Source organism: Fulmarus glacialis, unplaced genomic scaffold, assembly GCF_000690835.1.
Source record: "Fulmarus glacialis isolate BGI_N327 unplaced genomic scaffold, ASM69083v1 scaffold5094, whole genome shotgun sequence".
NCBI lineage: Eukaryota > Metazoa > Chordata > Aves > Procellariiformes > Procellariidae > Fulmarus > Fulmarus glacialis.
This window is the reverse complement of record NW_009207286.1, coordinates 30,583-58,097: the sequence shown is the minus strand read 5'-3', so window position 1 is coordinate 58,097 and position 27,515 is coordinate 30,583. Positions and strand designations below refer to the sequence as shown.

At 40.7% G+C, this 27,515-nt stretch overlaps 1 protein-coding gene across 1 annotated transcript in view; it reads right to left on the bottom strand.

Annotated features, from left to right (window-relative positions):
• Window positions 1-27,515, bottom strand: part of LOC104075491 (cyclic AMP-responsive element-binding protein 5-like) — a 43,368-nt gene that overhangs the window by 9,211 nt on the left and 6,642 nt on the right. Inside the window, exon 3 of the mRNA XM_009576021.1 lies at window positions 21,623-21,744. Within this exon, the coding sequence (XP_009574316.1) occupies window positions 21,623-21,744 (122 nt within the window). The remainder of the gene's footprint in view (window positions 1-21,622; window positions 21,745-27,515) is intronic.

Below are 27,515 nucleotides of genomic sequence, written 5' to 3'. Positions count from 1 at the left end.
GTAAATCAGACAGAATGCACATACAAAGTGGGTACTCAAAGAACCTTCTCAAAGTAGGTGCATGTCAACTTTTGCAGGACAAGCAATTAGACATCCAAAAGCAGCTGCCAGATCTGGAGGCCAGTCAGAGGGTAGTTGAAAACCTGGCTTTCCTTTCTTTATTCTAAGGAGTTTTGTTTTTATCCATCGTGAAACAGAAAGCTGGGGGGGGGAGGGCGGCAATCCTCCAGGAACTGCTTTAAACAAGCCTTTGATACTGCTAACTGAAGGCACTAGGCTTTTCAACATTATGCAAACCATTTATAATCTGTCAATAGCAAATTCACAGAGACAGCACTTTGGCATTTAAATTTGTTATATTTTATTTAAAGCTTCCTTGAAATTCTCATCATTGATTTCACTGGCATAAGTTACTGGCATCATGCATGAGTTACAGCAATGGCTGCTTGACTGCATTCAATGACCAGAACATTTTTTAGACAGAGCAGTTGGTGAAGGAGAGCAAGGATGGTAGCAACAAAACAGTCAGTGATTTTCCATTCAGGCAGCTTCAAACAGAAAACCAGCAGGCTTAACTTTTCTGCTAAGAAGTCAAGTGTAAATGCTGCTACCCTGGTAATAAAATGCATCTCCTAAATATTCTTTTAACCCCAAGCCACTGCGGCAGCTACGTTGGGCCAGGCTGGCTAGTACTGCACGGGGACTAAAACAAAATGCTGGGAAAGGTCCAGGAGTCAAGGCCAATGGTGGTCTCAAAAAACACCCAGACAGACCATCTGCTACATACAAGGGATCATAGGTCTAACCAGTGGAGTGAATTGACAAGTGACGTGGTAGGAAAATGGTTTAGATCAGTGAAAATCATACAAGCAACACCGAAGCATCAAGCTGGGATCAAGTTAATTCACCAGACCTCCTGGGAAGTAATCACAAAGGCAAGCATGCAGTTTTGCAGCATCCGCGATTGTTTCAATCAATTTTAGGTTGATGTTTTGGGAGAGGAGAGCTAGTTTAGTCTAGATTTTGGAGAATTAAGTTCATCAGCTAGAAGCATTCAGACAAAATTAACAATCGTTGTAGCCATAAGAGTTTAAAACGTTAGGGTTTAGGAAGGCAATCAGACTGTCTACACAGAAGGCAAAAAAGTTAAATACAGTTCTAGCTAAGAAAAGTTCACTTTCAGCGAGTACAGCAAGGGCTACCGACAAACAGGTATTACAAGAAAGTGTTCTCTGAATCCTCAAAGATGTTTCTGACATTCTGCAGTCTGGTTAAGGGGAAACACGCTGCCCTTGTCCATCTCTGCCTTGGTTTCAGCAGTTACCTTCTGCAGTGGCAGACAGGCAGGAAAAAACACTAACAAGACTAGGAGAACAAACATGCTTGGAAGAAGGAGAAACCAATAGTGGTCCTCCTGCAAAAAGCAGAGTTGACCATCCATTGATGAAGGCATGCAACTTTGGTCTTAAAGCACAGCTCGCTGGGGATCGCTGAAAGAAGAGCTACTGTTAACAGGAAATAAACCAAGTAAGCAAGCTGGTGTGGAGTTGGGACATATAGCTTCCCAGGACTGGGACAGCAGAAGAGATCAGAAATACAATTCCTTGGACTCCAAAGATGTTCTGCAGGTCAGGTACACCGGGAACTGCATAGCTGTCCTTTTCCTCACTCTGCTACAGATTTACTGCATGACTTCAAGCAAATTACTTCACATTCTTCTGCCTTACTTCTAAAACAGGACAAGTATCTTCAACAACTACAGAGTGCTTGGAAGTAACAAGAAGTGAATAGCTTTTAGAGACAACACAGTATACCTAGGAAGGCAATATAATATAGCAGTGACAGAGCAGAAGGGTCTTTTTTGTAAGAGAACAACTCCGCAGGACTTTAGAGTAGCATGCATTTGAATTTCAACCTCACAGAAATGACAAAATATCATAACCAAGATACTTCAACCAATACAGAAAAGAGTTATATGATGAATACCATTAGAACAGCAAAACTAGAAACAGGAGAGCAGAGAAGGACATGTAAATTAGTAAGAGCGAAGAATGACTGCATGCTCGAGTCCAGATAGCATTGCAGGATCTATTCTTCAGAGAAGGGGAGCTCATCGTCTGCAGAAAATTGGATCCAATTAAAACATTCCTGGCTGTACATCCAAATCTGGCCACTAAAAATTGCAAGCCATTTTAGAAGAATCAAGCTAAAAATCTTACTGAGGTTATATGGCGGTGGTGGTGGAGGGGGTGAATTCTCAATTGTAAAAGCGGGGCACATTTGGCTCAGCTTCTTTTCTGACTGGAGTAAATGGAGAGAACAACAAACGAGCTGCACTGTATTTGATAATGCTACCAGACAATCATCCAGATGTACACGCTTCCAGTCACACTAATTAAATGCGATGTGGAGCCATCCTGGGGAAATTACATACTGTTCCTTTAGAGTGCCACACGCTTCTGAAATGCCTCGGTGAGGCCTCACGCCACCTGAGGAGCCACAGTGCTCATTCTCCTAAGTAATAAACAATTGGTCCTCTTGTAATGGTGTGACCCAGCCAGATAGACAACTTCATGCAAGGAGGCAAAACATAATTCAGGCAATGGAAAGCAGGAGTTTCAGCTGAGCCATGAATGAAACAGGGTAGGCATGCATCCTTGAGGAAAACCTATGAAGAACTGCTATTCTGAGTGTTCTCCTCCACACAGCAGCTTTTGCCTACAAAGTGGATGTCAGTGGGATGTTTACAACCAAAGCAACCTGATACCTGAAAACTGAGGGACAGAGGAGAGGGTTGGGAATGCCAGCCTGGCACGAGAAGCACCACGATTCCGTTCTCAAAAGCAGCTATCTAATAGGGTACCGGCATTAAAGAAGAGCATATTACCCTTGAACACAGTAACAACACTGCTCATTTTAAACCTACCTAACTTACAGTTAGGTTGGAAGTTATTACTACACAAGACTCAAAATACAGCTGCTATGGAGTCCAGGAATTGCTGTCTGGTTTTTCTTCATCATCAGAAGACCACGGAAAGGACTGTGCTTTGGAAATCCATTGGATCACACTGTCTAAGCACAAGGAAATAGGTTTTCCAGTAAGATAGTGCTCTGAAGGTGATTCTGTGCATGTTTTAGTCTGTCTGCCAGTTCTCTAGGAAAATTACAGTGGCAATTCCTGGTCACAGACAGTATTTTAAAGACTTAAGTTGAAGATAGCTTCTAAATAGCATAACCTTCAGCATTCCTGGTGATTAGTATATAGGAAAAGGCAATGCAACCCCTGTGTGATATTCTGAAAGCCATTTCCCAAACATCTTATAACTGAATGCTTGAACTCATTTCAAATACTTGGCACAAATTGTCAGATTTGAGATCAAAGGCTAAAAAGCCAGTGCTGTTTGTGACTCAATGCAAGGTCTCCTTCAAAACGTGGGGCACCATCTCACATTTCCGACACACAGTTGTAAAAGGGTTTGCAAAGCTGAATCCAGTGAGTCTGGATTGCTAGAGCTGGCCCAGAATTTTGCTCAGAGTTTCACACTTTCAAAAGATCCAAACAAGAAAGCTGATAAGTTTGTCTGCATTTACAAATTGTGACCCATGTAGTAAGACCAGGAATTTTAATCCTCCCAACAAGATTTATTAGGTATTGGCAGGGATGCGTATGTAAGTTTAGCATTCAGAGAAAAGCTATTCAACAGACAAAGAAAAAAAAAAATATGTAAACTCAATGAGGTTCAAAGCAAAAAAAAAGAATACAGATTTATGTGATAGTAGAGAATATTCTCTGTTGTCTTTTAGATGATTTGCTTTAAGGCTGAAATATGATAGTCTGAATTTTAATAAGATATGGTAAAGAGTCTGTGATGTAGGGAGTCCAAAATGATTATTCTTCCTTCAAAAAGGACAGACAACGTTCTACCCTACAATACTTGGTCTGTCTCTTCTTACAGTAAACATTGCTAATGCTCCTGGAGAGGGGCTGACCTTGCCAGCCAATTACATTATGCTAATTTGTCTGTTACTATAACTCCTACAGAGGCATTCACAGCTCAAAGCAGGACAGAGATTTATATTGTCTCTTCTAAGCTGCAGACTATGGACGTTAATCTCTCTCTCTCTCCTTCCAGTAACAACCCTACACGGCAATATCTACACGCAGCGCCACTGCATATTCAAAGCGACAGTTATTGCCAGCTTTATTGAACTTAAAAGACAAGCCGTGGTCCTACCTTGCCCTTTTAATAACTGTCACTCTATCTAAGAAAGCATATGCTTGGTAACAGCTGTTTTCCTATGAAAACATATGGTTTCTCATATGCTTTTGAAAACACCACAGGAATGTATTCGCTTGCTAGATGCTAGTGTCATGTCACTATATCAAGCAACAAAATCATCGAAAGGAACTGCAATACGTTTTCTATGTTATACTCATGTATTACAAAAATACCTATTGTTTTAAAGCAACAAAAAATCATCCAGCTGAAGAAATTCAATGTAAGGCTCATAATTTAGGAGTTATGTGCACTACAGTACTACTCAAAGATGGGATCAAAACATTGGTCTTCCACAGACATGTAGCAAATAGCATGCTTCATGCAAGCAGTTTACAGGCCATATTGTATCATGAAAAAAAAACCCTCATGAGACGTGGCTCTTCTAACTGCTGGAAAGATCAGAAGCTTCCCTAAACATCTTTCAGTTGAGATATGATAAACAGAGTATCAAAAACAATTGAGTCACAGCAGTTTATAATAAACTACTGTCCATCAAGTAAACCACAGTAATGACCTTTACATGCTTCTCCCTCTCCCTCCATAATATTTAGGGCAAGCTAAGAGTATTCGCATGGCCAGTCACATATCAGAGGAGATAAAAAGAAGCTAACTTGTTGGGCTACTTTAACTCAGATGCATTCGGTCTTGGGCCAGGCTAAACTGAAAGCTAAATATTTTCATAAATAAAAGTTCCAGCTGTGGTTTTGAAACTGATTTCAACATCAGCTGACATAAAAACAGACATAAAAATGCAGAAAGTTTTCAAAGTGTTAAAAAAAACAGTTAAGGAAGTTACAGTTCAGCAGAAAAACAAGAAAAATCCAAAAACGTGGCTTATGAGAAGGTCTTACAGAAATTTCCCCTTGGCTCTAAAAATAATTGCACTGGGATGTTTATAGAAAAGAAAGAGAGAAAGAAAAAATGATATTCAATCCAGTTTATGCTCTAGGATCAACATCATCAAGAAAACCACCCAAACTTTACTGCAAGAGCTTCTGAACATACCAGTATCTCTAGGTGGTATTACAGTACTTCTCATCTAACTTCAAAAATTTTACACCTGTGTCTTTATGGCAGTTAAACACAGGGTCACAACAAAAAAAAACCCCGTCTCACTGAAATGTTAGTGTTTTATTACCTATTAACAGTGAGAGGGCACATACTGAAGTGCACACAAATCTGTATCGCTGACTTTACAATTTCCAGCAGATCACGTTGCGCTACTGCCTTCAGTTAATGCCCTGAGCCACAGTCTGACTTTTAAGAAGGTGCTTCAGCACATGATGCACAGAGGTCAGGAAAGCCAACGAACAGAAAGAACTGGTGAAGCACCTATGACAGCTCGAGGTATGGCCCTCGGGAGTTTGGTTGGCCCCTTTCCATAGGTTATGATTCCCTCCATGCGGTCTGAGAGAGGCAGCACTTTCCTGGTGGGCATGTATGTCGCTATGAGGACCTAGCATTTGCAACCTACTGGCAGATGTGCCATAAACCCCTACTGACCTTCCTTCTAAAAGCAAGCAGCAACCAAAGACTTAATAAGATGCCCTGGCATAGGAGACATAAGAAAACAAGTTGATTCCTTGTGCAACTGTTCCTGCTTTAAAGTGAGGCTTTAATGCACCAGGGACAAACCCACAAAGCCTCGGAGGAGATTAATACAGGATGTTTCACTGGGAACGTAGGGACTGTGTCTGAAAGTGATATAAGCCAAGGGAGGGAATGGAAAGATACCCTCACCTGACAAAAAGACACTTTGCAGTTAGCAAATAGAGATGTAACCTTGTTAGCCTGGTTAGACACCACAAGGAAATTATGAAACTAACCTCTTAACAGTGCCCAGTGCCCAATACCAGAAGGTAACTGAGAGCACCTTTTGCCTAAGGTGACTCTTTCAAGCTCAAACGAATAGCAAGGTCAAAAAGCAAAGAACCCACGTCATGGAGGCAAACAATTCCTCTGTGGCACTGCTCAGACCTGCAACCTGTAAGACTCAAAGATTCAGCATAAGAGCACCATGAAATCAAATTCCCTTCTTTTTCTGTAAATGAAAGACTCAGAAAGAAGATAGGAAGGAAGAAAAAAGAATAAAATAAGGTATAGCTTGCCATTCAGAGATTTTATATTCTGCCAAAAAAAACAGTAAAGTGTTCCCATTTGACTTCAATTTGGTACCCATAACTCCAGTTCTTCACTAGAAAAGGAGGAAGAAAAGCTTGATTTCCAAATGCATGTCCAGTCTTTCTGAATGTATCAAACAGCTTTGTGTGATAACAGGTATTTTCATAAGGCACAACAGTGTGAGAAGACTTAAATGTACATACAACAAAAACGAAATCAACTGCTTAAGATATCGTTCAGCACATAGCATATAAAAAATTAATAAAAATATTTATAGAATTATATTGTTCACCTATATTTCTCTTCAGAATCAGAACATTGGCTCTTCCATGAAGCCAGTTAATTTGCTGGTAATGATCAACACATGATGTATTTCTGAAGTCTCCAAAATTTAATTTTCTACTCATTTTCCAGCTGATGAACAAAAGGAAACTGCTCTTCCTGAATAATTAACTTAGCTTATACTCCTATCATGAACAGTCTATACAAGGCTATATCTGTACTATCTATATGACAAAGTCTCATCCATGACCTTGCTATGAATGCAGGCAAAAACCAAACCAAACCAAAAAACACACTGCAGACTCCCAACAACTTCAGCAAAACTGACTTCATAGTATCAGTGACCTAAGATTACCTTGGTTTATATACATATATCCTCTGTATTAAGCAACATTTTCAAAAGAGATAGCAAAAGGACAGCGCAGTATGAAAATACTTTGCAGCTTAAGCTTTCCAATCAGCTCAGTGGGTTTACATGAGCCCTGGTCCCTTTGTAAAGTTTTTAAAATTTCTCCATTGCAAGAATAACTTCTGATTATCTCTTTATACACTATTACTGGCAGAAGCTTATCTGCTTGACAGGAGAGAGAAGGAGCATTTAAAATTACCAGAGTACCACATTGCTTTACATCCCAAAAGGGGTGAGGGTGTCTAGCTGGCACAGCTCGTGAAGTCGAAGTGACAGGGATCTGATCCAGACAGTATCTGTACAGCTAGCACGTTAGGCTCCTTAGCTGCTCAGCTCTTTCACACTGTATTAATAGTCTTTGAATGCATCAACTCTGGAACGAGCAGAGATTTTTTTATTTTCTTGGAAAACATGCTGTGGTATTAGGTTAGTAATTTAATCTTGTTGGCAATATAATAGTTACGGTATAATCCCTCACATTATAAAAGTAATTGCCATAATCATAACCTACATTCAATTATTTCTTTTGCTACAGTGCAGCTGCAGTGGTTTCCCACTCCCAACCTGCCATCCTATCGCTGAGGAGACAAGAAGGGGCAGAAAGCAGAGCTCACAAAACACTACTACAGCCCATCCCTCTCCCTTGCCTAATAGCAAGTGACTCCCCATCCCAGTTAATAAAGAGCTCCTTGTCCCTCCATTATGCAGTGTAATCTTTAAAAGATTACATTCTCATTTGGGAATGAGCCAAGAGCCAGTGGGAAATTCTCTAGTAAATTGGATAGGGAGACAACAATATGAAGGGCAGCTGGATGGGAGCACATTTTTTTCAGGGCATTCCTATTCCTGGGGCCCTCCGGCATTGTTAGAAGTCCTGCAGGCTCGGCTCTTTTCACTGCTGTGTTGTCAGGATAATGCAATTCAAGAAGAAGGGGATACAGATTAGCTGGTTTGAAGATGGAATGTGAGGAAGGGAATATTGAAAAGTAGTAAGAAAAGAAGGGGAAAGCCCAATTATATTTTTAAGTCTTACCACCTTACACAAAAACAAGGGAAGAGCACTTTGTTTTAAAACACTGTATTAAGTGTATCAACTACAATAGTAAAATATGGGGTTTTTTCTTCCCCGACTGTCATCAAGAAGGCAATTTGAGCACTCCATCACTAATAGCATATTAAGTATTTTGAAAGGCACATTTCCCTCACTGCCGATTTCTCCTTGCCTGCACCTCCCAATAGATGCATTTGCTCTGTGGAACCTACTTTCCACCCCACCCTACCTGTGATCCAGGATGGAGAAAACCAAAACAACATGCGGCAGGCAGCCCTATCCCATTTATCCCTGCCCACAGACGGATGCAAGTGAATGAGAAAGGCAACTGGATTTTTTTTTTGTTTCTTTTTTTTTTCTTCTTTTTTTTTCCTTCTTTTTTTTTCTTTTTTTTTGGGGGGGGGGAAGGAAGGGTTGGTTGGTTTTGGGTTTTTTTTTGTGGTGGTTTTTTTTTGTTTGGGTGGGTTTTTTTCCTTCCACTTTTACTATTCTTCAAAAGTACTTTCTCAAGAAGTCACACAAATGTATGTATCCAGAAGACCGGATAGGGGCCTCATGTTTATTTGGTCAATAATGGCATATATATACTACCATCTCAGTACCACTTTTTGTTAGAAAGTACAGAAATCTCAGGGGGGGGAAATGAAAAAAAGCTATAACAAATTAACTTTTTTTTAAAGTAGCAGATCTTTTTTATTGCTCCAGAAAAATAAGTTTTTAATTATAACATGAAATTTCAATCATTATTCTTTTTCATGTAACATAATTAAGTTAGTTACTAGGAGGAATTAAAAAAATAGTTGTCATAGCAGGGTATCAGAAAGATTGTTTTTACCCTTAAATTGCTGTTCAATCAACTACAACTTTCTTTACCTGCAGGAGCCAAGTAAACAACAGTTACCTGTAGTCCACGGGAGGCAGTAGTTAAAACACATTCAAATAGAGGATTGTTTGCAATTTAAAATCTTAGTGTTGGGAAGTCCTGATTCAGCAAACTATTTCTATTCAGCAAACCCCTACACACATGCTTGAAGTTAACCACATGTTTAAGAGCTATTGAAGTACACGGACTTTGGCCCCATTTCAGAAAAATCAGTTATATACACATTTAACGGGCTGAGATGGATGAAGCAAAGAAAAGAAATTGGGATAAGAGAACTGTACCTGAAAAAGATTCCAGCCAAACAATAATCCACAAAATAAGAACTTATGTGCAGAGGTGTAATACACTTAATAGCTTTCCTGGTTTTCCTGAAACATATACGTTGGCATTTACACTTGCATGAGTTTACTGTATTGGGGAAAAAAAATAGCATAAATGGGAGAGAACTATGGTAACTACTTGTCATTAGAGAAACAGGCCTTACTTAGATCTATACATCCCAAGGAACATACACATAGATCTCAGAGATAAGACAGGAGTGTGATGAGAGAAAGAATATTTTATAAAGACCACTGAAAGCAGAAAGAACAGCATCCAGGCTGACTCTCCCTTCCTCTTTCTCAGGGAAAAACTATTCTAATACCCAACATCAACTGAGCACCTCCATCTCTCCTCTTCTCTTGTACAGCCACATCCCTTGACATCTCAATTCAACATTAAGAAGAGAAACTAATTCAATTTCCTCGAAGCAAAGTTTCCCTCTTTTTTTTCCCCCCTTCTTCTTTTGCTGGGAAAAGCAGGGGGGAGAGAAAAGGAAATCATACTTTTCACACTCCTCTATCTCTGCTCATCCAATTCTGCTAACAAGTACACCACAGGAGTATTTTAATATCCCAATTCTCAGAAAACAAAGAACTGCCTTTTTAATGTCTGCCTCGTGTGAGTGCTGTTCTTTCTTTCTTTTCCCTTGGATAGCCTCATGGTACCCCTCAGCTTTCTCCACGTCTGATTTACATTGCTTTTCCTGTTCTTCCAGGTGAATGTTCCTTTCCATTTTCCCCACCAAGTCTGACCTAGGATAGGAATAAGTTCTTTATATAAGTAAAAGTGAAAGGTACTTTTCTTCCTTTTATTCCTTTCTTCCCTTCATCAGCCCATACTTTCCCATCAGCTCCTTTCTCTCCCCTCTACCCCATACAGTGTTCGGACATCAGGGAGGACTCTTCCAACACAAAGAAGGAGGGACTGGCAACATATCTTATTTCTCTTTCTGTAGAAAAAGTAGTACTGGGGCAAAAATAAACTGCCAGACAGAAGCACACACAATCCGCAGATGGAACAGCTTTTACCTTTTGTTCCAGGTGCCACTGCTGCGCCATTTCTTACCGAGAGCGGTGACGCCAAAAGCCAGCTCCCTTTCTGTGCCTGCTTTGAATTTCCCTGTGTCTTGAAAAGTCCACAAACGGGGAGAAAATACCACCCCCCCCACCTCAGGTGAGGGAGGAAGAGGAAGAAGAGCAAATCTCTCTTAACGTAGGAGGGGAAGCCACGCTGCCCACACAGACACACGCATACTTTAATCTCTGTTGAGAAGGAGGTGAGACCTACTCAGCTAATCACTATGGAGTACTCCCAGCTTTTTGAAAGGTGCTATGGCATGGAAGTCAAGCACCTCCATCATCACACGTATTACACTTACAGGCTACACAGCTTAGAGTTTAACACCGTGCCTTAATGGTTTTTTTACCGCAGTTCCTTTTGCAGATGTCTTTTATTTAGAAAGGGAATTTCTAACCTTTAATAAGAAGTAACTGGAGCAAGCTACAACTAATGAAAAGGGAGAACACAAGGCTTACATGACAAGCCAACAAATTTCCCTAAACATTACATTCTAGATTTTTACTGAGACTCACCGAAAAATCAGCAAGACCTTCAAAAAACAAATTTCCAAATAAAAGCTAGCATAAAATCAAAAAAGGCAGTAGTCATTTTCTGGAATTCCAAAGAAAGAAAAAAAAAAAAACTTCTCAAGGCTCACAACAATTTTCCTATCCCCATTAAGCACGTTTTTCCATCAAGAGGATTTCTCTTAATAATAGTATGCCACAAATGATCATTAGGCAGGAAAAACGGGTCAGGGCAGGGATAACAAAGATGAAAAGAAAACTGCTGAGAGTTCACCTCTGCTGTTTATTTTGAGGCACACTTAAGATTCGAGTCGGACTATTCTAATTGTATTCAAAGATTTAGTTCTCTGAAGAACATAAACAAAACCAGCAAGGGCCATCAGCCAGAGTAAAGCTTTCCTCATAATCATAGAGTAAGGTCAGCTTTTGTTTGTTCTTTTATATGATAATCTCAACTCCTCTGTGTTATTTTTTAATTTTTAAAAAAGGAGAAAATAAAGTCTCTTAAGACTAATGGCCTATTTCTGCAGGGGCAGCTTTTTTAGCGTGCTCACATTATTTTCTAGCTTTTTGGGGCTGTGCTTTCCTTATCAAGTATTTTGAAGCTTTTACACCTAATCTAGGTTAGCATGCTCTGGTTAGCAGCTTGTATCCATTGAAAGGCGAGGCAATAATCCATCTAGGTTTAGGGCATATTCATAGAACTGATGCAGAGCTGTGTCAATTTTAATGTCATGCTATAGAGAGTGCATGCAGCTCTCTCCACTTTAGAGGATTAAAAGTGACCTCTCTTACCAAAATCAATAAGGGCAGCTTGCTGTGACTAATAGGTTGTAGAAATTCAAAAGAGACGGTTTGTAACACTGAGTTCATTCTCCCCGTGTCTCCCCCCGCCCAGCCCCAGACTGGCTGGCAGAGCTGCACTTTGACATGTACATTCACATGGCAAACCGATGTCTGTTCCCTTCCCAGGGACCAGACCGAGCCACACACAGTTTACTCACATTTCAGAGAAGAAAGCAAGCTGATATTTATTTGATAAGAGTGGACTTGGCAACTTCTGTAGAGGACCATGTGAGAGAGAGACTAGAATAAGGAAACAGTTAAAATGTACTTTCTTTTTTTTTGCTCCCCAGTATGGTTTTTAAAACGCCCTATTTTTACGTATTATCAGGACATCAACAAGTACCCAGATACTTCACATCACTTCATGACCACAGTTTTTTTTTCTAGTCTCTGAGCAAAGGCTTGTCTCCCTTCAGATCTTTGCCTAGTTGTAATACGCTAAAAATTAAAATTCCATTAAAGTCAATGGAACTGCCCCAGAGATGTATGAGGCTATACATCCAACTGTAGCATTCATTTACTGCCATGGCACGTGCTCAGTTGTTCTGGCTTCTTTCTCTTCTCCACTATTCCTTTTGTTACTCCGAAGTACTTCAGATTTAACAGTCAAGTTTGGGGGCTTTTAGAAATACAGTAATTTCGTACAGTACTGGAAATGGGTCATGCTACAGAGTGCACACAACTGGCATAAAGCGAGTTTTCAGTTTTTCGGTTTCACATTTTGTAAGACTAAAGAATACCAGCAACTCAGATCAGGATCTCCTACCTTATGGTGAGAATACCCTCAGTCTCCCGGATGTCTCTAATTTCCAATTTATTTTGCTTGAGGTACAAATTAAAGATCCTTACCCACGGTTCATAGCTTGTGGACATTTTCTCCACATAACAATCACCATCATTGTTTTTATGCTAAAAAAACAAGACTTGCCTTGGGGGAGCAAGGGAGAAAAGGGGCTGAAGTGGTGGGAGGAACCCAACTGTAAAGGTTTAGGAGTCCCTATGGAGGTTTATAAATAGACGACTGCCATGTGCAAAATGTGAAAGAAACCCAGTCAGCGTAAGAGCTGTTGCTGTTTTGAAATCTTCTAACTACGTCCATTTAGGCAGTAGACAGAGTTATAAACAAACAATAAATCAAGAAATTACTAGCATTTGAATTTTGGCAAGATAATAAAATGTGGAGGGGTATAATCAGCAAATAATAGGAAAGATCTGCAAGCGAACCTACCAATTAATGATAAATAGGACTTGGCACGGAATAACCTCACCAATGTGGATCTCATTAGATGGCCATGGAACCTGTTCCCGCAGCAGCCCTCTTGGAGCGAGGGAAAGGTGAGGTAACCAAAATGTCAGCGCACCCACCCCCTTGCGACTCTCGGGCTCCAGGATTGTAACCACCTGGGCCAAAATGACAACCTTATGCTGCCGCGAAGGCCATGCCGTGGTTCTCCAGCCTTTAACCGATAGGTTTCCTCATCTCAGCTTCTGGACCTTTGCTCTGCAATTCTATCTCAACAAAGGTGACCGAAAACACGCAGCTTCGCTCGCTCTGGAGAGCGAGAATCCCTCTCTCCTCTCTTCACCTTGCTTTATTAACGATACCTCTTAAAAAGGCAAATGCCCCCAAGCAAGCGATATCACTTAAACAGATAAATAGTTCGCACACCAGGCAGGGGGAAGGGAGAGGGGGAAGAGACCCTGCCTTATTAGACTAGAAACAGACACACCATATTAATACAAAGAATCAGCATATGGTTCTAATAGGCTTTCTTAAAATGATTTATCAGCTGTGATTAAGCCCTCGACTAGCATGTCTATCTTCATAAATAAAGTAAAAGTGCACCTTGCTCTGAAATATATCAGCAGTATCTTATTACCTACCCAACCATATAGGCTGCAGTCCACTCTGGGGAGCAAAGAGCTTGTATTTAATAGCAGAGCGTATGTTCTAAAGAGATCGCCAAGATTTAGGGGCTTTACCTAAGAGATAGACTTAGAAAAACGCCACTACAGGGAAGGTTTATCCCTTCATCATGTGCTATCCGGTCCATGCTGCTGAAATCTGAACTGGTAACAAGAAAGCTGTGCCATTAAAAACATTCATAGGAAGACCAAGGCGAAACACACAACTATGCCGTGTTGTTGTGAAAGAAATGTCAGAATGAAATCAGGCAGGCCTCCTTTTTTTGGGGGTAGCCAAAATATACAAAACACAACAAAAACCCAAACATTACAAGAGGGTGACTCAACTTCTTTGGGACAGAGACAATAAGAAGCAGAGGGAAAGTGGACCGTCCTGACTGAGCTCTGCAGGATGATTCATCAGCTGGAATTCAGAAGAACATGGAAGGATTATGGTTAGGGAGGTTTAGCTCAATCAAAAACGTATGCCCTCAAGAATTGCCTTTCTGCATGATATAGGCACTTACTGCTGGAAAAACATTCAGGTCTTCTCTCAGAATATGAGGATCTAAATCCATAAATCCATTCAAGCACAGTCCATTGCTACAGAGGAAGGTAAGACAGACCTGCCTGCCAGCAAAAGATAAGGTGTTGTAAAGGCAGCAACGAACCTCAGTTAAAGCCTATTCCTCTGAATATTTTTGCAAGGTCATGTTATGAACTCTGTTGTCTTGACAGCTTTTCTGCACCGTTATGCAGAAAGCGTCCCTTTTGTAACACAGTTCAGTGTGGTAATTAAGTCCCGGAATAAGTGCCTGGACATAGATACACACTCGAAACAGGACTCGCAAAGTCAGGGGACTAAAGTGCCAACTGCAGAATTGCCTTATAAAATATAACGTACCACCCCATGTCTACCATGAAAGCTCGGCAAGTTAAGAAAAGCAGTTAAAATCCAGCAAGCCTACCCATCTGGAGAGAGGAGGAGAGCATTCTTCCTGTCTTTAGCAACACTGAACAACAGCTGATAAATCTTTAACACACATGGTTTGTGGGATGCCCTATGCAGAGACCGAGGAGATATGGAATCAATCCGAGGCTCTGCCACAGACTTCCTGTGCAATTTTTAGCACGTCACTTGAGCCCAGATCCTTTCTGGTAGCTCACTGATTTGCTCCTGCTTTATTTCAGTGAGAGCAAGGCACCAAAATGCCTTTGAAGATGTCTATCAATCTTTTGGGGCCACACTGCTAAAGATATTTAGGAACCAAAAGAGACAGAAAGCTGCTTGCTCGGCAGAATGGTGGAGAAGACCCAGCTCCCCTGCAATTCTCACTCCATGTCTGCGATTCCTTCAAGAGCTTGGTGTCTCACTACGAAGGAGCTTTGGAAAACAATATCCCCTGGAATCTGTTTTTCCTTAGAAAATAAGAGACAAAGCATTTCCCTTCTCCATAGGAATTCTGCAAAAGTTAATTATTAAGAAAAAGGGGGTTTTCATAAACCAACAGTGAGCCCATAAAACAGATCAATAACCTGATGCAACTAATGCATATGAAAACTCAGAATAACCAATTGGAAAAACTCTGGTACAGAGTTATAATGTATCTTTACAGTACTTCAATGCATCACCCAGAAGAAACGCTTTGCTGTGAAGATGCTCACATCTTCACACATACAGAGGTCGTATTTAGAGTATAGGAACTATCATACTGAGATCTTTGAATGTAGAATGATATTTTGGACTTTGAACTTAAGAGTTTTGAGCCATCACCTTAACAGCTTAACCGATTGATAAAGTAACAGCTTGAAGTTATTACAATACCTACAACAACGGTACCCTGGCCCTTAAGACTATATTAACATGAATCATTCCTAGTCTTATTTTGCATCTGCTGTAACATACTCACCACATAAGATACTCAATCTCAGTGGGAGAATAAGAAGTCAGAGGGACCTTTGACTTGAAAAAATACGGACATTCTTACATCATGTTTAGAAAAATGCAGGGAGAATGTATATACGTGTATTTATCATTGCGTAATTTAAAAAAAAAAAAATAGTAAGCATTTAAACATAGGTCTTTCCTTTCTTCTGCCGTACAGACTGTCAGTCAACGAGTCAAAAGTGCTCCAGGAACAGGCTTATGCGTTTGTTGGTTTGTATTACTTCACAAGTGAAATTCAGAGCACTTGCCTCTGAAATGTCTACCAGCACACTATTCTTCTCAACGATCCCACTGAGGTTTCAGAGTATTCACAAGGGAAAACTGGAGCTAACGTGATTGTGTAGAGGCAGGGCACACACTCAGAAGTCATACTGTTCTGCACCAGTGCTCTGCAGCATCGACACCACCTCCCACAAGACCATGCTTAAAAGCAAATGAATCTGCAGATCTCCTGTCCTGTATTCCTAGAAAACTAGACAAAAAATGTACACATATTCTTGAAACATGGCTCTGTGCTGCACGTTAATTATGTGAGGCGGAAAGAGTCAGGTGAGTGAGGGTAGCTGTTTTTCATAAATGGCCAGTATTGAATTTGTAGTCCATCAGCCACCATAATGAACCTTTCATCACTGTTCTTCTCTTTCACCAACACAGTGCATTGCCAACATTACTATATGCATCAATGTAGGCCTCTAAAACCCGAATACTTATACACGTATTATTTATACACTTATAAACGTGCTTTATCACCATACAGGTATCTTTTCTTGTCATATATGGGTACCATGTTATTTTAACATCACCCTTTCCTGTGTAACCTTTCCACCCTTTACTGCGCTGCTAATTTCAGCTACTGTATCATCAATGATTAAACGTAGGAGTGAACTTTCTGCTTTAATGGAATGATGGACCAGATTAAGACAAGATACGAAGTGTTTTCTTATATCCAACCAACACAGCTCTTGCAGCTTATCCTACTGGGAAAGTCAGAAGATTTCAAAATGGCATCTGCTGCAAACGAGCAGCGTGTCTCCCAGGGCCCGCTTCTCCCACCATTGACATGAGCAAACAGGATCAGGCCCTTTTTTGGTTGGTTTGGTCCTTAAATTAAAATAAGCCTCTGAAAAAGGAAAACAGCAGCAAACCCCACCAAGTTTGTGCAACACAAGAAATGCTTATTAGACATTCTTATTCCATCAAAGTTAGGACTACTGATTTGGTATTTACCTTTCATCTCTCTGTTGCAATGTAAGAGGTTTCCTTTAAAAAAAAAAACTTAAATCAAGCAAAACCCATCATGTTTTTTCTGTCTGCATACTTTTCAGAAGACAGAGAAGAAAACCTGCGGACCAGGTACACACTGCATAAAATTTAAATAAGGTGTGGAAATGAAGTGAAATTTTCCACTAAACTACACCTGCTCAAAAGACATTCTATCATTTCCAGCTTGCCTTGAATTAGATCATCCTCCCCATACTCATAGGCTACAGCACAGAGCTATGATATTCAGAAAATATTTACAAGCATTCTCTTCTGGAGATCAGAGAGTCACTGAGTTCAGCACAAAATGGTGAGGTGGTATAAATTAGACAAGTGTATTTCATTTACCTTCTTAGGCTGATAGACAGAAATCTATCCTGGTATATACAACAGAGAAGGAGAACTTACAAGGTACAAACCAACTTCATGCCTTTCAAATATGCATCAGACTGTAGCATCATCCCTTGCTTAACATAACTAAACTGAATATTCAGATTTTTTAATCATTCTGTAGACTGAGCTTATTCGACCACTAAATGCTCTATATTTGTTTTTTGGTGGGTGGGGTTTTTTTTTCCTTCACTGGACTACTTCAATTTGCTGATGTTTTTCTAGCAATGAGGTCCCTGCAGTGGGATAGTATACTTAGAACAGGAATACTAAGCCACGTAGAGGACTTGCTGGCTATGAGCTTCCTGAACCGACACTGAACAACCCACATTAAAATCAAGCCGTAATTGAGAATAGCCGTTTCTCTGCCTCATTTGCACAGTTTACATATCATCTTGCAGCACTGAGCACTGGTTAGAAGATTTCAAAATTGCAGGATAAGCCTTAGGAAGTGATGCATCCAAATTCTAGCATAAGCAGAATGTGATTTTAAAAATACCCTCATGTTGAAAATATTCAACTCACTATTTCTAAATACTACTTGATGTAGTACTCTACATGCTACACTGAGCATATTTCCACTCTTTCTCATTTCATGCAGGGAGGTCAGACAAGATGCATTTTAATGAAGCAGGTCCAATTAGTTGTTCAGAAACAGATCCTGACTCTTCCCATCTTTGACATTATTTTCCCTCAGACCCAACCCTGATGCTCAAAACAAGATGCGACAGCAGGGCCTATCCAGTAGCAGCAAAGGTCATGTGTTTGCAAGAATAACCCGTTACAAATGCTTTGGATTCCTAATGCTCTGAGCAGTGTAAACCTAAAACCTGCAGCTAGCAGGCTAAGATGGTCATCTGATCTACCAGCACTACCTGCCTTGTTGATCTGGGTTGCAAATTTTGTCTGGGGCTGAGCTGTTAATTGCTGCCTGCCTTAAGCTCCTAAGAACTTTAATATTTACACTTTCACAAGCAGAAATATAGTATAGATATGCTTTTACCTGTGCTAATTTTGGTGAATTTGACAGGAAGGATGCTTGTGTCAGGATGAGTGCCATCAAGAGGATGCAAAGGGCCTCTTTCTCATATGCTTATCAATATGCTTATTGCTGATCTACAGCATCTTTTGCATTTAGGGAGCAGGCCCTCCTCAGGCAGGGACGTCCAGCTAATATTTGATGGTATAAGCAACAGAGAAGCCAAAACAAACTGGCAATCTCACTTCCATTTATAACTCTAGTTTTCTCATTTCAGTTCAGGTCCTGGAGGTCATCATCATTATTATTACTTAAGTCCACTCAGTCCCCAAACAAAGGCTAACCCATGTGTATTTTAAGAGATGAGCTTACAATCATAAGACGTATCAAGTATGGGAGACAGAAAGAGACACTATTGCCACTTTACACATGAGCAACTATGGCAGACAGATAGTAAGATTTGTTCCTGGACAAACAGCTGGGATATTAATGCAAGTGCTTTCCCCTCAATACTACCTTTCCAAAAAGGGTACATACAGTCTTCCTAAAACCGTGCACTCAGCGCTTCACAGGTAATTTGGAATGTCACCAGTCCACATAACCGGCTTAATCACAACAAATTCTCATGGATTATCCATGGGCTCCCACTCAGAAAGAAAAAAAAAAAGGAACACAGCTAATTGACTTTATTCTTTGAGGTTTCAAATGATGACTCGAAAGGAGGAAAAAAAAAAGACAAAGTGTTTTTCTCTTACAAGATTTCAGTGTCAAGCTGTGTGCTAAGCCACAGTGATATACTAAAATAAACAAAACTATTTCTTTCAGAGTCCAGAGAAATTAGCATGACCAAAAATATTTTTGGAAGACTTTTCTAAGCCATGAGTAAGATTTCCGTGCAGCTAGTCTTAGTCTCCAAGTATTGGTAGGTCCATTAAGACAACGCTACATTGCACTCATATTCCAGGGACAGGCTGTTAGAAGCATTTTGTTAGCGATAGCTGCCGCCCGAGGAGTCCCTTTTTGTCGTGGCCTTTACCTTTTGCATTTGCGTAAAGCCCTACTGGGGCCCGCTTCAGATTCCTATCTGACAGTCAGTTGGTAATGTAAGAATGAACATACAGCAGACTAATTGGAAACACAGAGCAAATGTTACAGGTTAGCTAGCTAGTGGGACTTTTGCCTTTTTTTTTTTCTCTTTTTTCTTTTCCTTTTTCCCCCCCCGCTTTTTTTTTTTTAATGATTTCCCTCCCCCCCATCATTCATTTGGTCCCTGGAGATCACGAATGGCAGCTGCAGGAGTTGGTAGGAGGAGGGCAGAATAAGACTTCCAGAGGCCATTAAACAACTGGAATTATCAGGTAACTTGATGCCCTTGTCTAGGTTTTAATCAGATTGTGCAACTACCCCTTGTAAGCTGAAATGGACTCTGCAACATCAAGCGTTGCAATCTGTGGCTAACTGCACAGAAGTCCACATCAGTAGATTTCCCCTCATCTCCTACTCCTGCAAAATAAACATCATGCAGAAAGAACCGCTTAGGAATCCTCCAATTCACAAAGAAGTAGGAATGTACAGAAATGTTCTCCTTGATTCTGGCTAAGACTCCCCTCTGCAGCACATAAGACACAAAGTTTTAACAAGTTAAATCTAAAATTAGACACATTTATTAGACACAGTATCTCATTACGTGGCTGTTTCCCAGCATTCGTCCTGCACACAAAGCTGTGAGGGTCAGTCTGGGCTATTTTCCCAATCCCTGACCAAAACTTGGACTCTCTCACATTTGGACTCTTTTTCCTTGCTCAGCATACCATGCCGCAGCCTCTCTCCTCTTGTCCTCTATCTGTCCCAGTCTCTTTTCTTGTGAGCCACAAATAAATCATCCCTAGACTCCCTTCCCTATAAGCCAAAACCAAACCACTCCTAGACTCCCTTCCCATCTTCTTTCTATAAGCCTTGTCTCACGTTCTGCACCTCAGCAATCAGCTTTACCTCTTTTTTCTGAAAAGCCCTCTTGGGCCTTTACTTTGCAGACCTCAAGATCCCTAAATGCTGCTACCTCCGGATTTCACGAGCCCCAGCGGCACACGTATGCCTCGCATGTAAGAATTTTGAGTGGGACAGCAATCACGGACAGGCAAAGCAAATGACACAATACAGCAGCTATAAGAAAGAGTACCTATAGAGGAAGCCCTTGCAACTGGAGGCACAGACATTCTGAAAGGCAAAATAATGCTGAGGCAAGCTAAGGAGAAGTGCCCTCTGGCTTCAGCACCGTAGCTGCTTTGTGGCTGCCTTTTCCTACTTTTAGTCTATGGTCCCGGTTAATGTTCAAATGAGACAAATAGAGATTACCATGAGAACTACGCCAAATAACACAGTGTTCAATAACTAGGGAACTCCTATGGCAGGGGACACATTACACAAGAATTTCCAAGAGCTGCAGAAACGGGAGAGGGGAAAACAGAGGCACAAAAGAGAACGTTGTGAAGGGGAGGCATTGGGCAGGTTGTTGGAGGGCTGCAGGGAGCGATATGCTCCTGTACGAAGCCCCGCATTACTCATGTGTTTTAGTTCTCAAAAGCAACCAGAACCTTGGATCTTATTTGAAAAGTTAAAATTTCACGCATTACCTCTTGCTGGCCTCTGTAGTGCATTAAGCTCTTTTACAATTCCTTGAAAATTTTAACAGCTCTTTCGGATCCCTCTAACAACCTTTGGGCACAGGAGTACACTTAACCCCGTACAAAGTGGCCTATATAATTCAATCAAAACTTACAAATACTGAGACTAAAAGAATACTAATTGGAAATGGGATACGTTATCTACTAGGTATTAAAAGTTAAAGTTTCCCCCTTCAACATGAATACTTTATGAGAAATACAGAAACACGATAAAGCTGATAATGATGATAAATAATTCCAGAGGCCCATCGTGTTGCGGAGGAAAGAGCAAAACTTTTTTTTTTTAAAGTAAATGCCTCTTCATAATCCACATTCCCCTGTAATGTATTTGAGCAAGTTTGCAATCCTCACTTCAAAGATGATATAATTTTCCCAAGCCTCTCCCTCAAGAGGTGTGTGGTTTGTGTTACAGTTTACTTAAAAGCAGAGACTTGGAATCAAACCCTGGCAAACAGAGTTACACACTTTTGGAAATTTAATGCTGTTTTTTTGTTGGTTTGGAGTTTTTATTTTTGTCAACTGTTTCAATAGTTTAAAAAGCATGTCACAACTTATAGTGCCACCTAGTTTCTAACCAAAAGGTTACTACCAGGTAGTAGTAGTCTGCTTTCACACAGCGTCCTTTAACGTTTCAAGGAACCAAAAGGGGAGGAAGGGTTCAGTATGTTCACACTCACCCTTTTGTTGTTCTCTTCTTCTTGTGCCTTCCTGAACTCGTGCTCTAGGGAGCAATCGATGTCGTTGAAGAGGCCCACTTCCTCACAGTTCTTCAGAAAGCGTGTTGGTGTAGGAGTCTGATCTGAGAATATGACAAGAAATTATCATTGGTATTTAATATTAATAAGAGAGGGAGACAAATAGTCTTCCAGGAACAGAGAGGTTCTGGCAAACCTCTCCATGCCTTCCCACCCCTACCACACCATCATTAAAAACAAACCACACAGCACTGAATTTTGACACTACGCGCTGCAGGCAGGCAGTGCTTGCCAACGGTGTCCGAAAACAGGCAGCAATCATTCAACCAGAAAGACAACAGGCCAGGTTTTCACAGGGCATGTAACATAAGCGCATATCCTTAACGTGTGCAAATGGTCATTGTAACTGTCTATAAACCTCCAATAATAAGTGCATGCAAAACAATGCACAGTGCATATGATAATGCACATTTACACCATGGCACGCAGGTAACTGCTGCAGATACGCACTAGTTAACGCCTTCCAGTGCTTGAAAACCACCTCAAACATACACATACTTCGCAACACGCATGAAGTTAGCCATGGCAAGAAGTTCTGCTTCTAACACAATTTTTGAAGGAGGAGCAAAATGACATTAAGAAAAGATGCGAAATGTTAAACTTTGACCACAAAGAAGCGTCCTCATGTGTTTTATACCTAAAAGTGTTGATAATACATATAAACCATGGGATCTGGAGTCAAAAGATTTTTAATGCATGTGTTCATCTCTAGGAATTTTTCGCCCTCTCAAAAATAATTCAGGAAAGGATAGGATTCTCTTTAATGCCACAGGCAGGGGGGACTCAAGAAGGTACAAGGTTTTCAGCCTTCTTTCAAAAACGTGCAAGAGAGACAAGCTCAATTGCCCTGTGGACTCAGTTGTTTCAGTGATGACCTTGCCTAGCCTTCCTTTAGGAAGTGAAAAATCAAGCCCAAACTTGGGAACCAACGACTCCTTAAAAGTCAGCTCTGAGGCAGCTCCATTCATTCTGAGGCATGTTCTTAACTATTTCACCTCAGCTTCCCCATGCCCCCAAAATTACGGTACAGAACTGTATTAGCAAAAGCAGGGGACAATCCATACAGTCCTATCAGCTTTACACACATTTAAAAAAAAAAAATTTAAAAATCCTCTCTTGCACATTAGTTTCTTCTTCCCGAGCCCCCATTCCAGCTCAAGCTGCTTTGTAGTACCTAATTTTATGAAAAGATTGGACTCACTCTCTTCAAAAATAATTTCCTGCAGAGTCATTGACAACTATCCTATTGTTTGAAATTCATTCTTTAAAGAATGAAAACTCTGTCATACTAATCCCAGTTGCCCATATCGGGCCAATTCTGACCTCAGAAAAAAGCTTCCCGCTTCAGTGAGTTCTGGAAGAAAAATTTGGTTTCTTGCACCTAGCTAAGCAGGGTCAAGTTCTAATATTTCCCCCTTATGGGGAACAGTTACCAGACACAATCAATTTTACATGATCAGCACAGAAACACACAGCCACCCCTAAACAAAAAGCAGCATAAAAGGAATACATACAAAAGCAAACACAGTTTCCACTTGGAAATTAAGGGGGAGGATCAGCCTCTTCCATTATAAAACCAGCTGAGGCCAATTTCCACCTGTATCAGGTGTGGCCCTGCAGGCTTTACCTTCTCAAGTAATTTAAGGGCAAACACACTCACTTGCATTTATATTTCTGATGGAACATATTGATGTAACGTAAAAAGCAAGTCCTGAATGTTAAAATGCTGCTTTATTTCTTTTGGCTTGAGCATCATACTTGTGAGCTTAAAGGAAACAAAACTCAAGTGTTTGGGAATGCACACATATTTATCTATTAGTTTTCACAGCTAACTACTGTATTACCAGAGTCAGAAACAGAAGACTTTCCAAGAATCTTGCAAGAACTCGGCACAAGAAGCCGAGTCAATGAGGTGCTGACATTGATGGGAGCTGAGGACACTCAGCGCTTTACAGGTCCATATCCTAAATAAGTAGTGCCAAACTAATCTCTTGGGTAACCTCACTGAACTCAGTAGTTTTACACCAGAGTTTGTCTTTGGCCCCTGGACTGGAATTTGTACTGGAAATGAAATGCACTAAAAAGCAGGAGAAATAGAATTTATTTCCAAAAGGGATTAAATATTACTTTAGTGAACAACACAATTGCTTTGTAGAGAAACAAAGATAATTGCTGCCAAGCCTTCCTGGACAAAAAGGGCATGTTAGTATTTGAATGTGAGGCAAACACAGGAAATGTTTTCTTTTCAGAAGTGGTATATCCATATCAAATAAGCAAGGTATCAATTTCATGACCAAGATGAGAAACTAGGGTTTCATAATGAAGTTGGTGGCACCACTTTCACTAAAATAAAAAATCCTGGTTTTTTTCAGAGTTGCTTGAGCCCAGAATTTGGGGGGTAGGGCAGAAGAGAATACACTAACATAGATAAGGTCTTGTTATTTTTCATCAAGGTACACAGCTGATCCAGAAACCAGGCATTACTACAACAGGCTACATTAGGTCAGAGGCAACTTAACGGGTAACAAGGTGGTGATCAGGCACGTGCAGCTGAAGTTCCTGATCTGTTCAGCATCTATTCCATGGATGTTAGACAGTAAAAAAAAAAAAAAAAATTTTCTCAGTGAAGTAAATCCATGTTAACAGTGAAAACAAGCAACCCAGAGCAAGAATGTAACTTCAAATGCACAAAGGCCTCATTGGCTTTTCTCTGCACGTGCTGAAAGCGTATCTTCTGCACCACAAGCAGTCTGAGATAATCACGTGTTGTGTTGCCTACAGTTGATCCTTCCAATTAACTACTTCATTATCTGAAGCATCAAACCTGATTCATGACACTATTTACAACACCTACATATTGACACGGTGATCTTAAATTACTACCTCAGTCTGCCCATATGGTTACTGCAGTTTCTACAATCCAGAAATCGGACTGGCAAGAATTCAGAATAAGAATTTGTTAAAACAGACAGCCCCCTTCTCCTCCCAATCAGGAGGGGGGAGCAGGGAACACCACCCACCACCCAGCCTAAACTCCATCCACAGACCTTGTGGAAGCCGGTTCAGCCAGATGTAAACCAAGAGCTGCCTTTGTACCTTATAATACTTCATCCTTCAACATTCATAGAAACCAGAAATCCACGAAACCACTGTGTTTGATGAGAGCAGAACTGATAAAGATCAGACTTTAAAACATTGAGACTTTACATAGCACAGTAGTTACATTGCACAGACACTGCACCCACTGGTTTCAGGACTTCAGGGCTACCAAGTCCAGTGGGCTTTCTTTGCTCCTGAGGCAACCAACTATTTTGCCCCTGCAAAACACCAGTTCTCCCTCAGGAGGTGGGCAAACTAGTAGAAGACGTTACTCTGAACACCACAGTAATCCTTTTATTGGCAAGCCCTTGTGTTTTAATTGGGAGTGATATCACAAAGGAGACCCTAGCATAAGTTACACATTCAGGTCTCCCAGAATTAATAAAATATTCCTAATTCTCAGCACTTAAAAATGCATTAATAGTTCCAACAGCTTGTGCCTGACCTCACTGTTCCCTGTTGGTACAAACAAACCTTTTGTTGCTATCACCAGCACCCAGAACTCTTGCAGGCTCACTGAGAACAGGGCTCTGATTTGTTGTACTTCAGCAACTGGATGTGCCAGACCCATCTGGACCAAAACTCAGACAGAGCTATTACCACTCTCCTGCTGAGGACACGCGTTACCGTAGGAAGCATGTCAGCATGCTGTTAGCCACACAACCCAAGACTTTAACGGCCCAAGCTGCATTTTGCGCTGGGCAGCTTGGGCTACAGGTCTGTCTGGGTTAACCCTAGGTATCTGGCTTCTATACCAGCTTGGGCTACAGGTCTGTCTGGGTTAATCCTAGGTATCTGGCTTTTATATTGACCAGCCACCCCAACCCCGCCCCATTGTTCAGCATGTAAAATCTCTCCACCCCCAACTTCTACCAGAACTAGTTTACTATGCTTTGAGGCATCTACCTCTGGCCAACTGTCACTTCACAGGTGAACCTGTGTCAACTGACAACTACTTAGGAAGTTATTTCTATCTCGCCTTCACCACCAGGTTGAACACAGAACCTGTCAAGCTTCAAACTAGGCAATAAATATTTCGTTCAGCCTATTACTCAGGTGAATGATCAGCCTCTCTGATGACACAGTCATGCCAGAAAGGCTGCAAGAAACATTAAGTTTAAATAAACTTCAAAAGTGGACAACATAAAAGTCCCAGAACAAGATCAAATGGTCTCACCTGCGCAGATCCCAAGTCAACCTACTGTATTTTACAGCAGAGGATTTCAGAAGCACTTAGCAATCAGATTCTGACCAGAACCTGATATACTGATTATATTTTTGCTGCTGACCATTTTGAAAACCTGTCCTCAGTGTCTAAAATGATGCCTGATTCTCCAGTCTAATTGAAAAATACATGCTATAAGGCAATGGGAAATTTGAAGTCTTCAGTAAAGAGATCCCATTATATATTCATTACGTTTGGCTATACAAATTTTGTTGTTGTTTGGTTTTGGGGTTTTTTTGTAATTACTGAAATAATAGTCTCAGAAGGGACACTCAGTCTCGATACATTGCTTTCAAACCAACAGCCCAGGAAATGCCACATTAGCTTGCTATATGGAGAGTTTATTTGAATGCATTTTATAAAACTACTTTGGATCCCAGAGTTTCATCCCTCAAAGCACGAATGAAAACTTTAAAGCATGATACCAGTTAAGAAAAAACTAGAGAACCAAAGGACAGTTATGTGAAACAAGCTTTCATTTTGGAGGAAAAAAAAAAAAAAAAAAAAATTCAGATTCAGCAAGAGATATCTAACAGCACAGCTCCAAAGTGTGTAACTTGATTCTTCATCTTTCTTTTAAAAAAAAAAAAATGTTTAGTCTGATGTGCAGTAATAACAGGCATTTGGCTTGTTCAGCTGTGGGCTCTGTTGAAGTTACATACTTACCCATGTTATACTTTCACACAATGATAACAAAGTTAGAGTAATAGGCCTAGCACTGAAATTTGAAGGGCTGTCCGTCAAGCAGCCACAAGGAAAGAGGAATGTCCAGAGAAATTCAAGAAAGTTTCTTCATTGATTTGGCAGGTTACTTCCCAAGTGCACCAAGAAGCTCAAGGTCACGACACCTCAAGCAGGTGATGGAAGAGAAGAGGAGGAAGAGGTGCACCCAGTCATACCGGTGGAACTGCCCTCACCCAGGGGCTCACAGAGGAGGGCTCCCAAGAACTTTACTGCTTAAAGATTCACTGTTTAAAGCGCTGGTAGGACTTTCTGTGGGGGTACGCATATTGGGTACAACACATATATAATCTCTTGTGGTCACTCAGAACCTGACCAGTTAAATTTTGGAAGACACTTCATTTCATTATTTGGTAAAGCAAGGGACAGAGAAGTGAACAAGAAACCAAACAAAATTACTTTTCCGTATATCCAATCATTTTGCACTCCACAAAATTCATGCCTAGATAAACCTCCCTGTGTAAACCACAAGGAGAAAAAAAATAAAGCCAACCAAGGATGCTTGTTACCTCAGTTACCTCATTGACACAGGCATTACCTGGGAAAAGCAACACATTTGCACTACCTTTAGCACATACCCTTTTTCATCTAGAGGAGACTGTATCTCCACAGTGGGCTTTACCACCAAAAATCTAGAGGATCGGATTTCACTAAATAGAATCAGGAAGAAACAAGGTTTTTCATACAGATAATCCTGGCCTCTCCTGTACCTGGTAGCAGTGCTTCTGGAAGGACTTCTCCTGCTCCAAC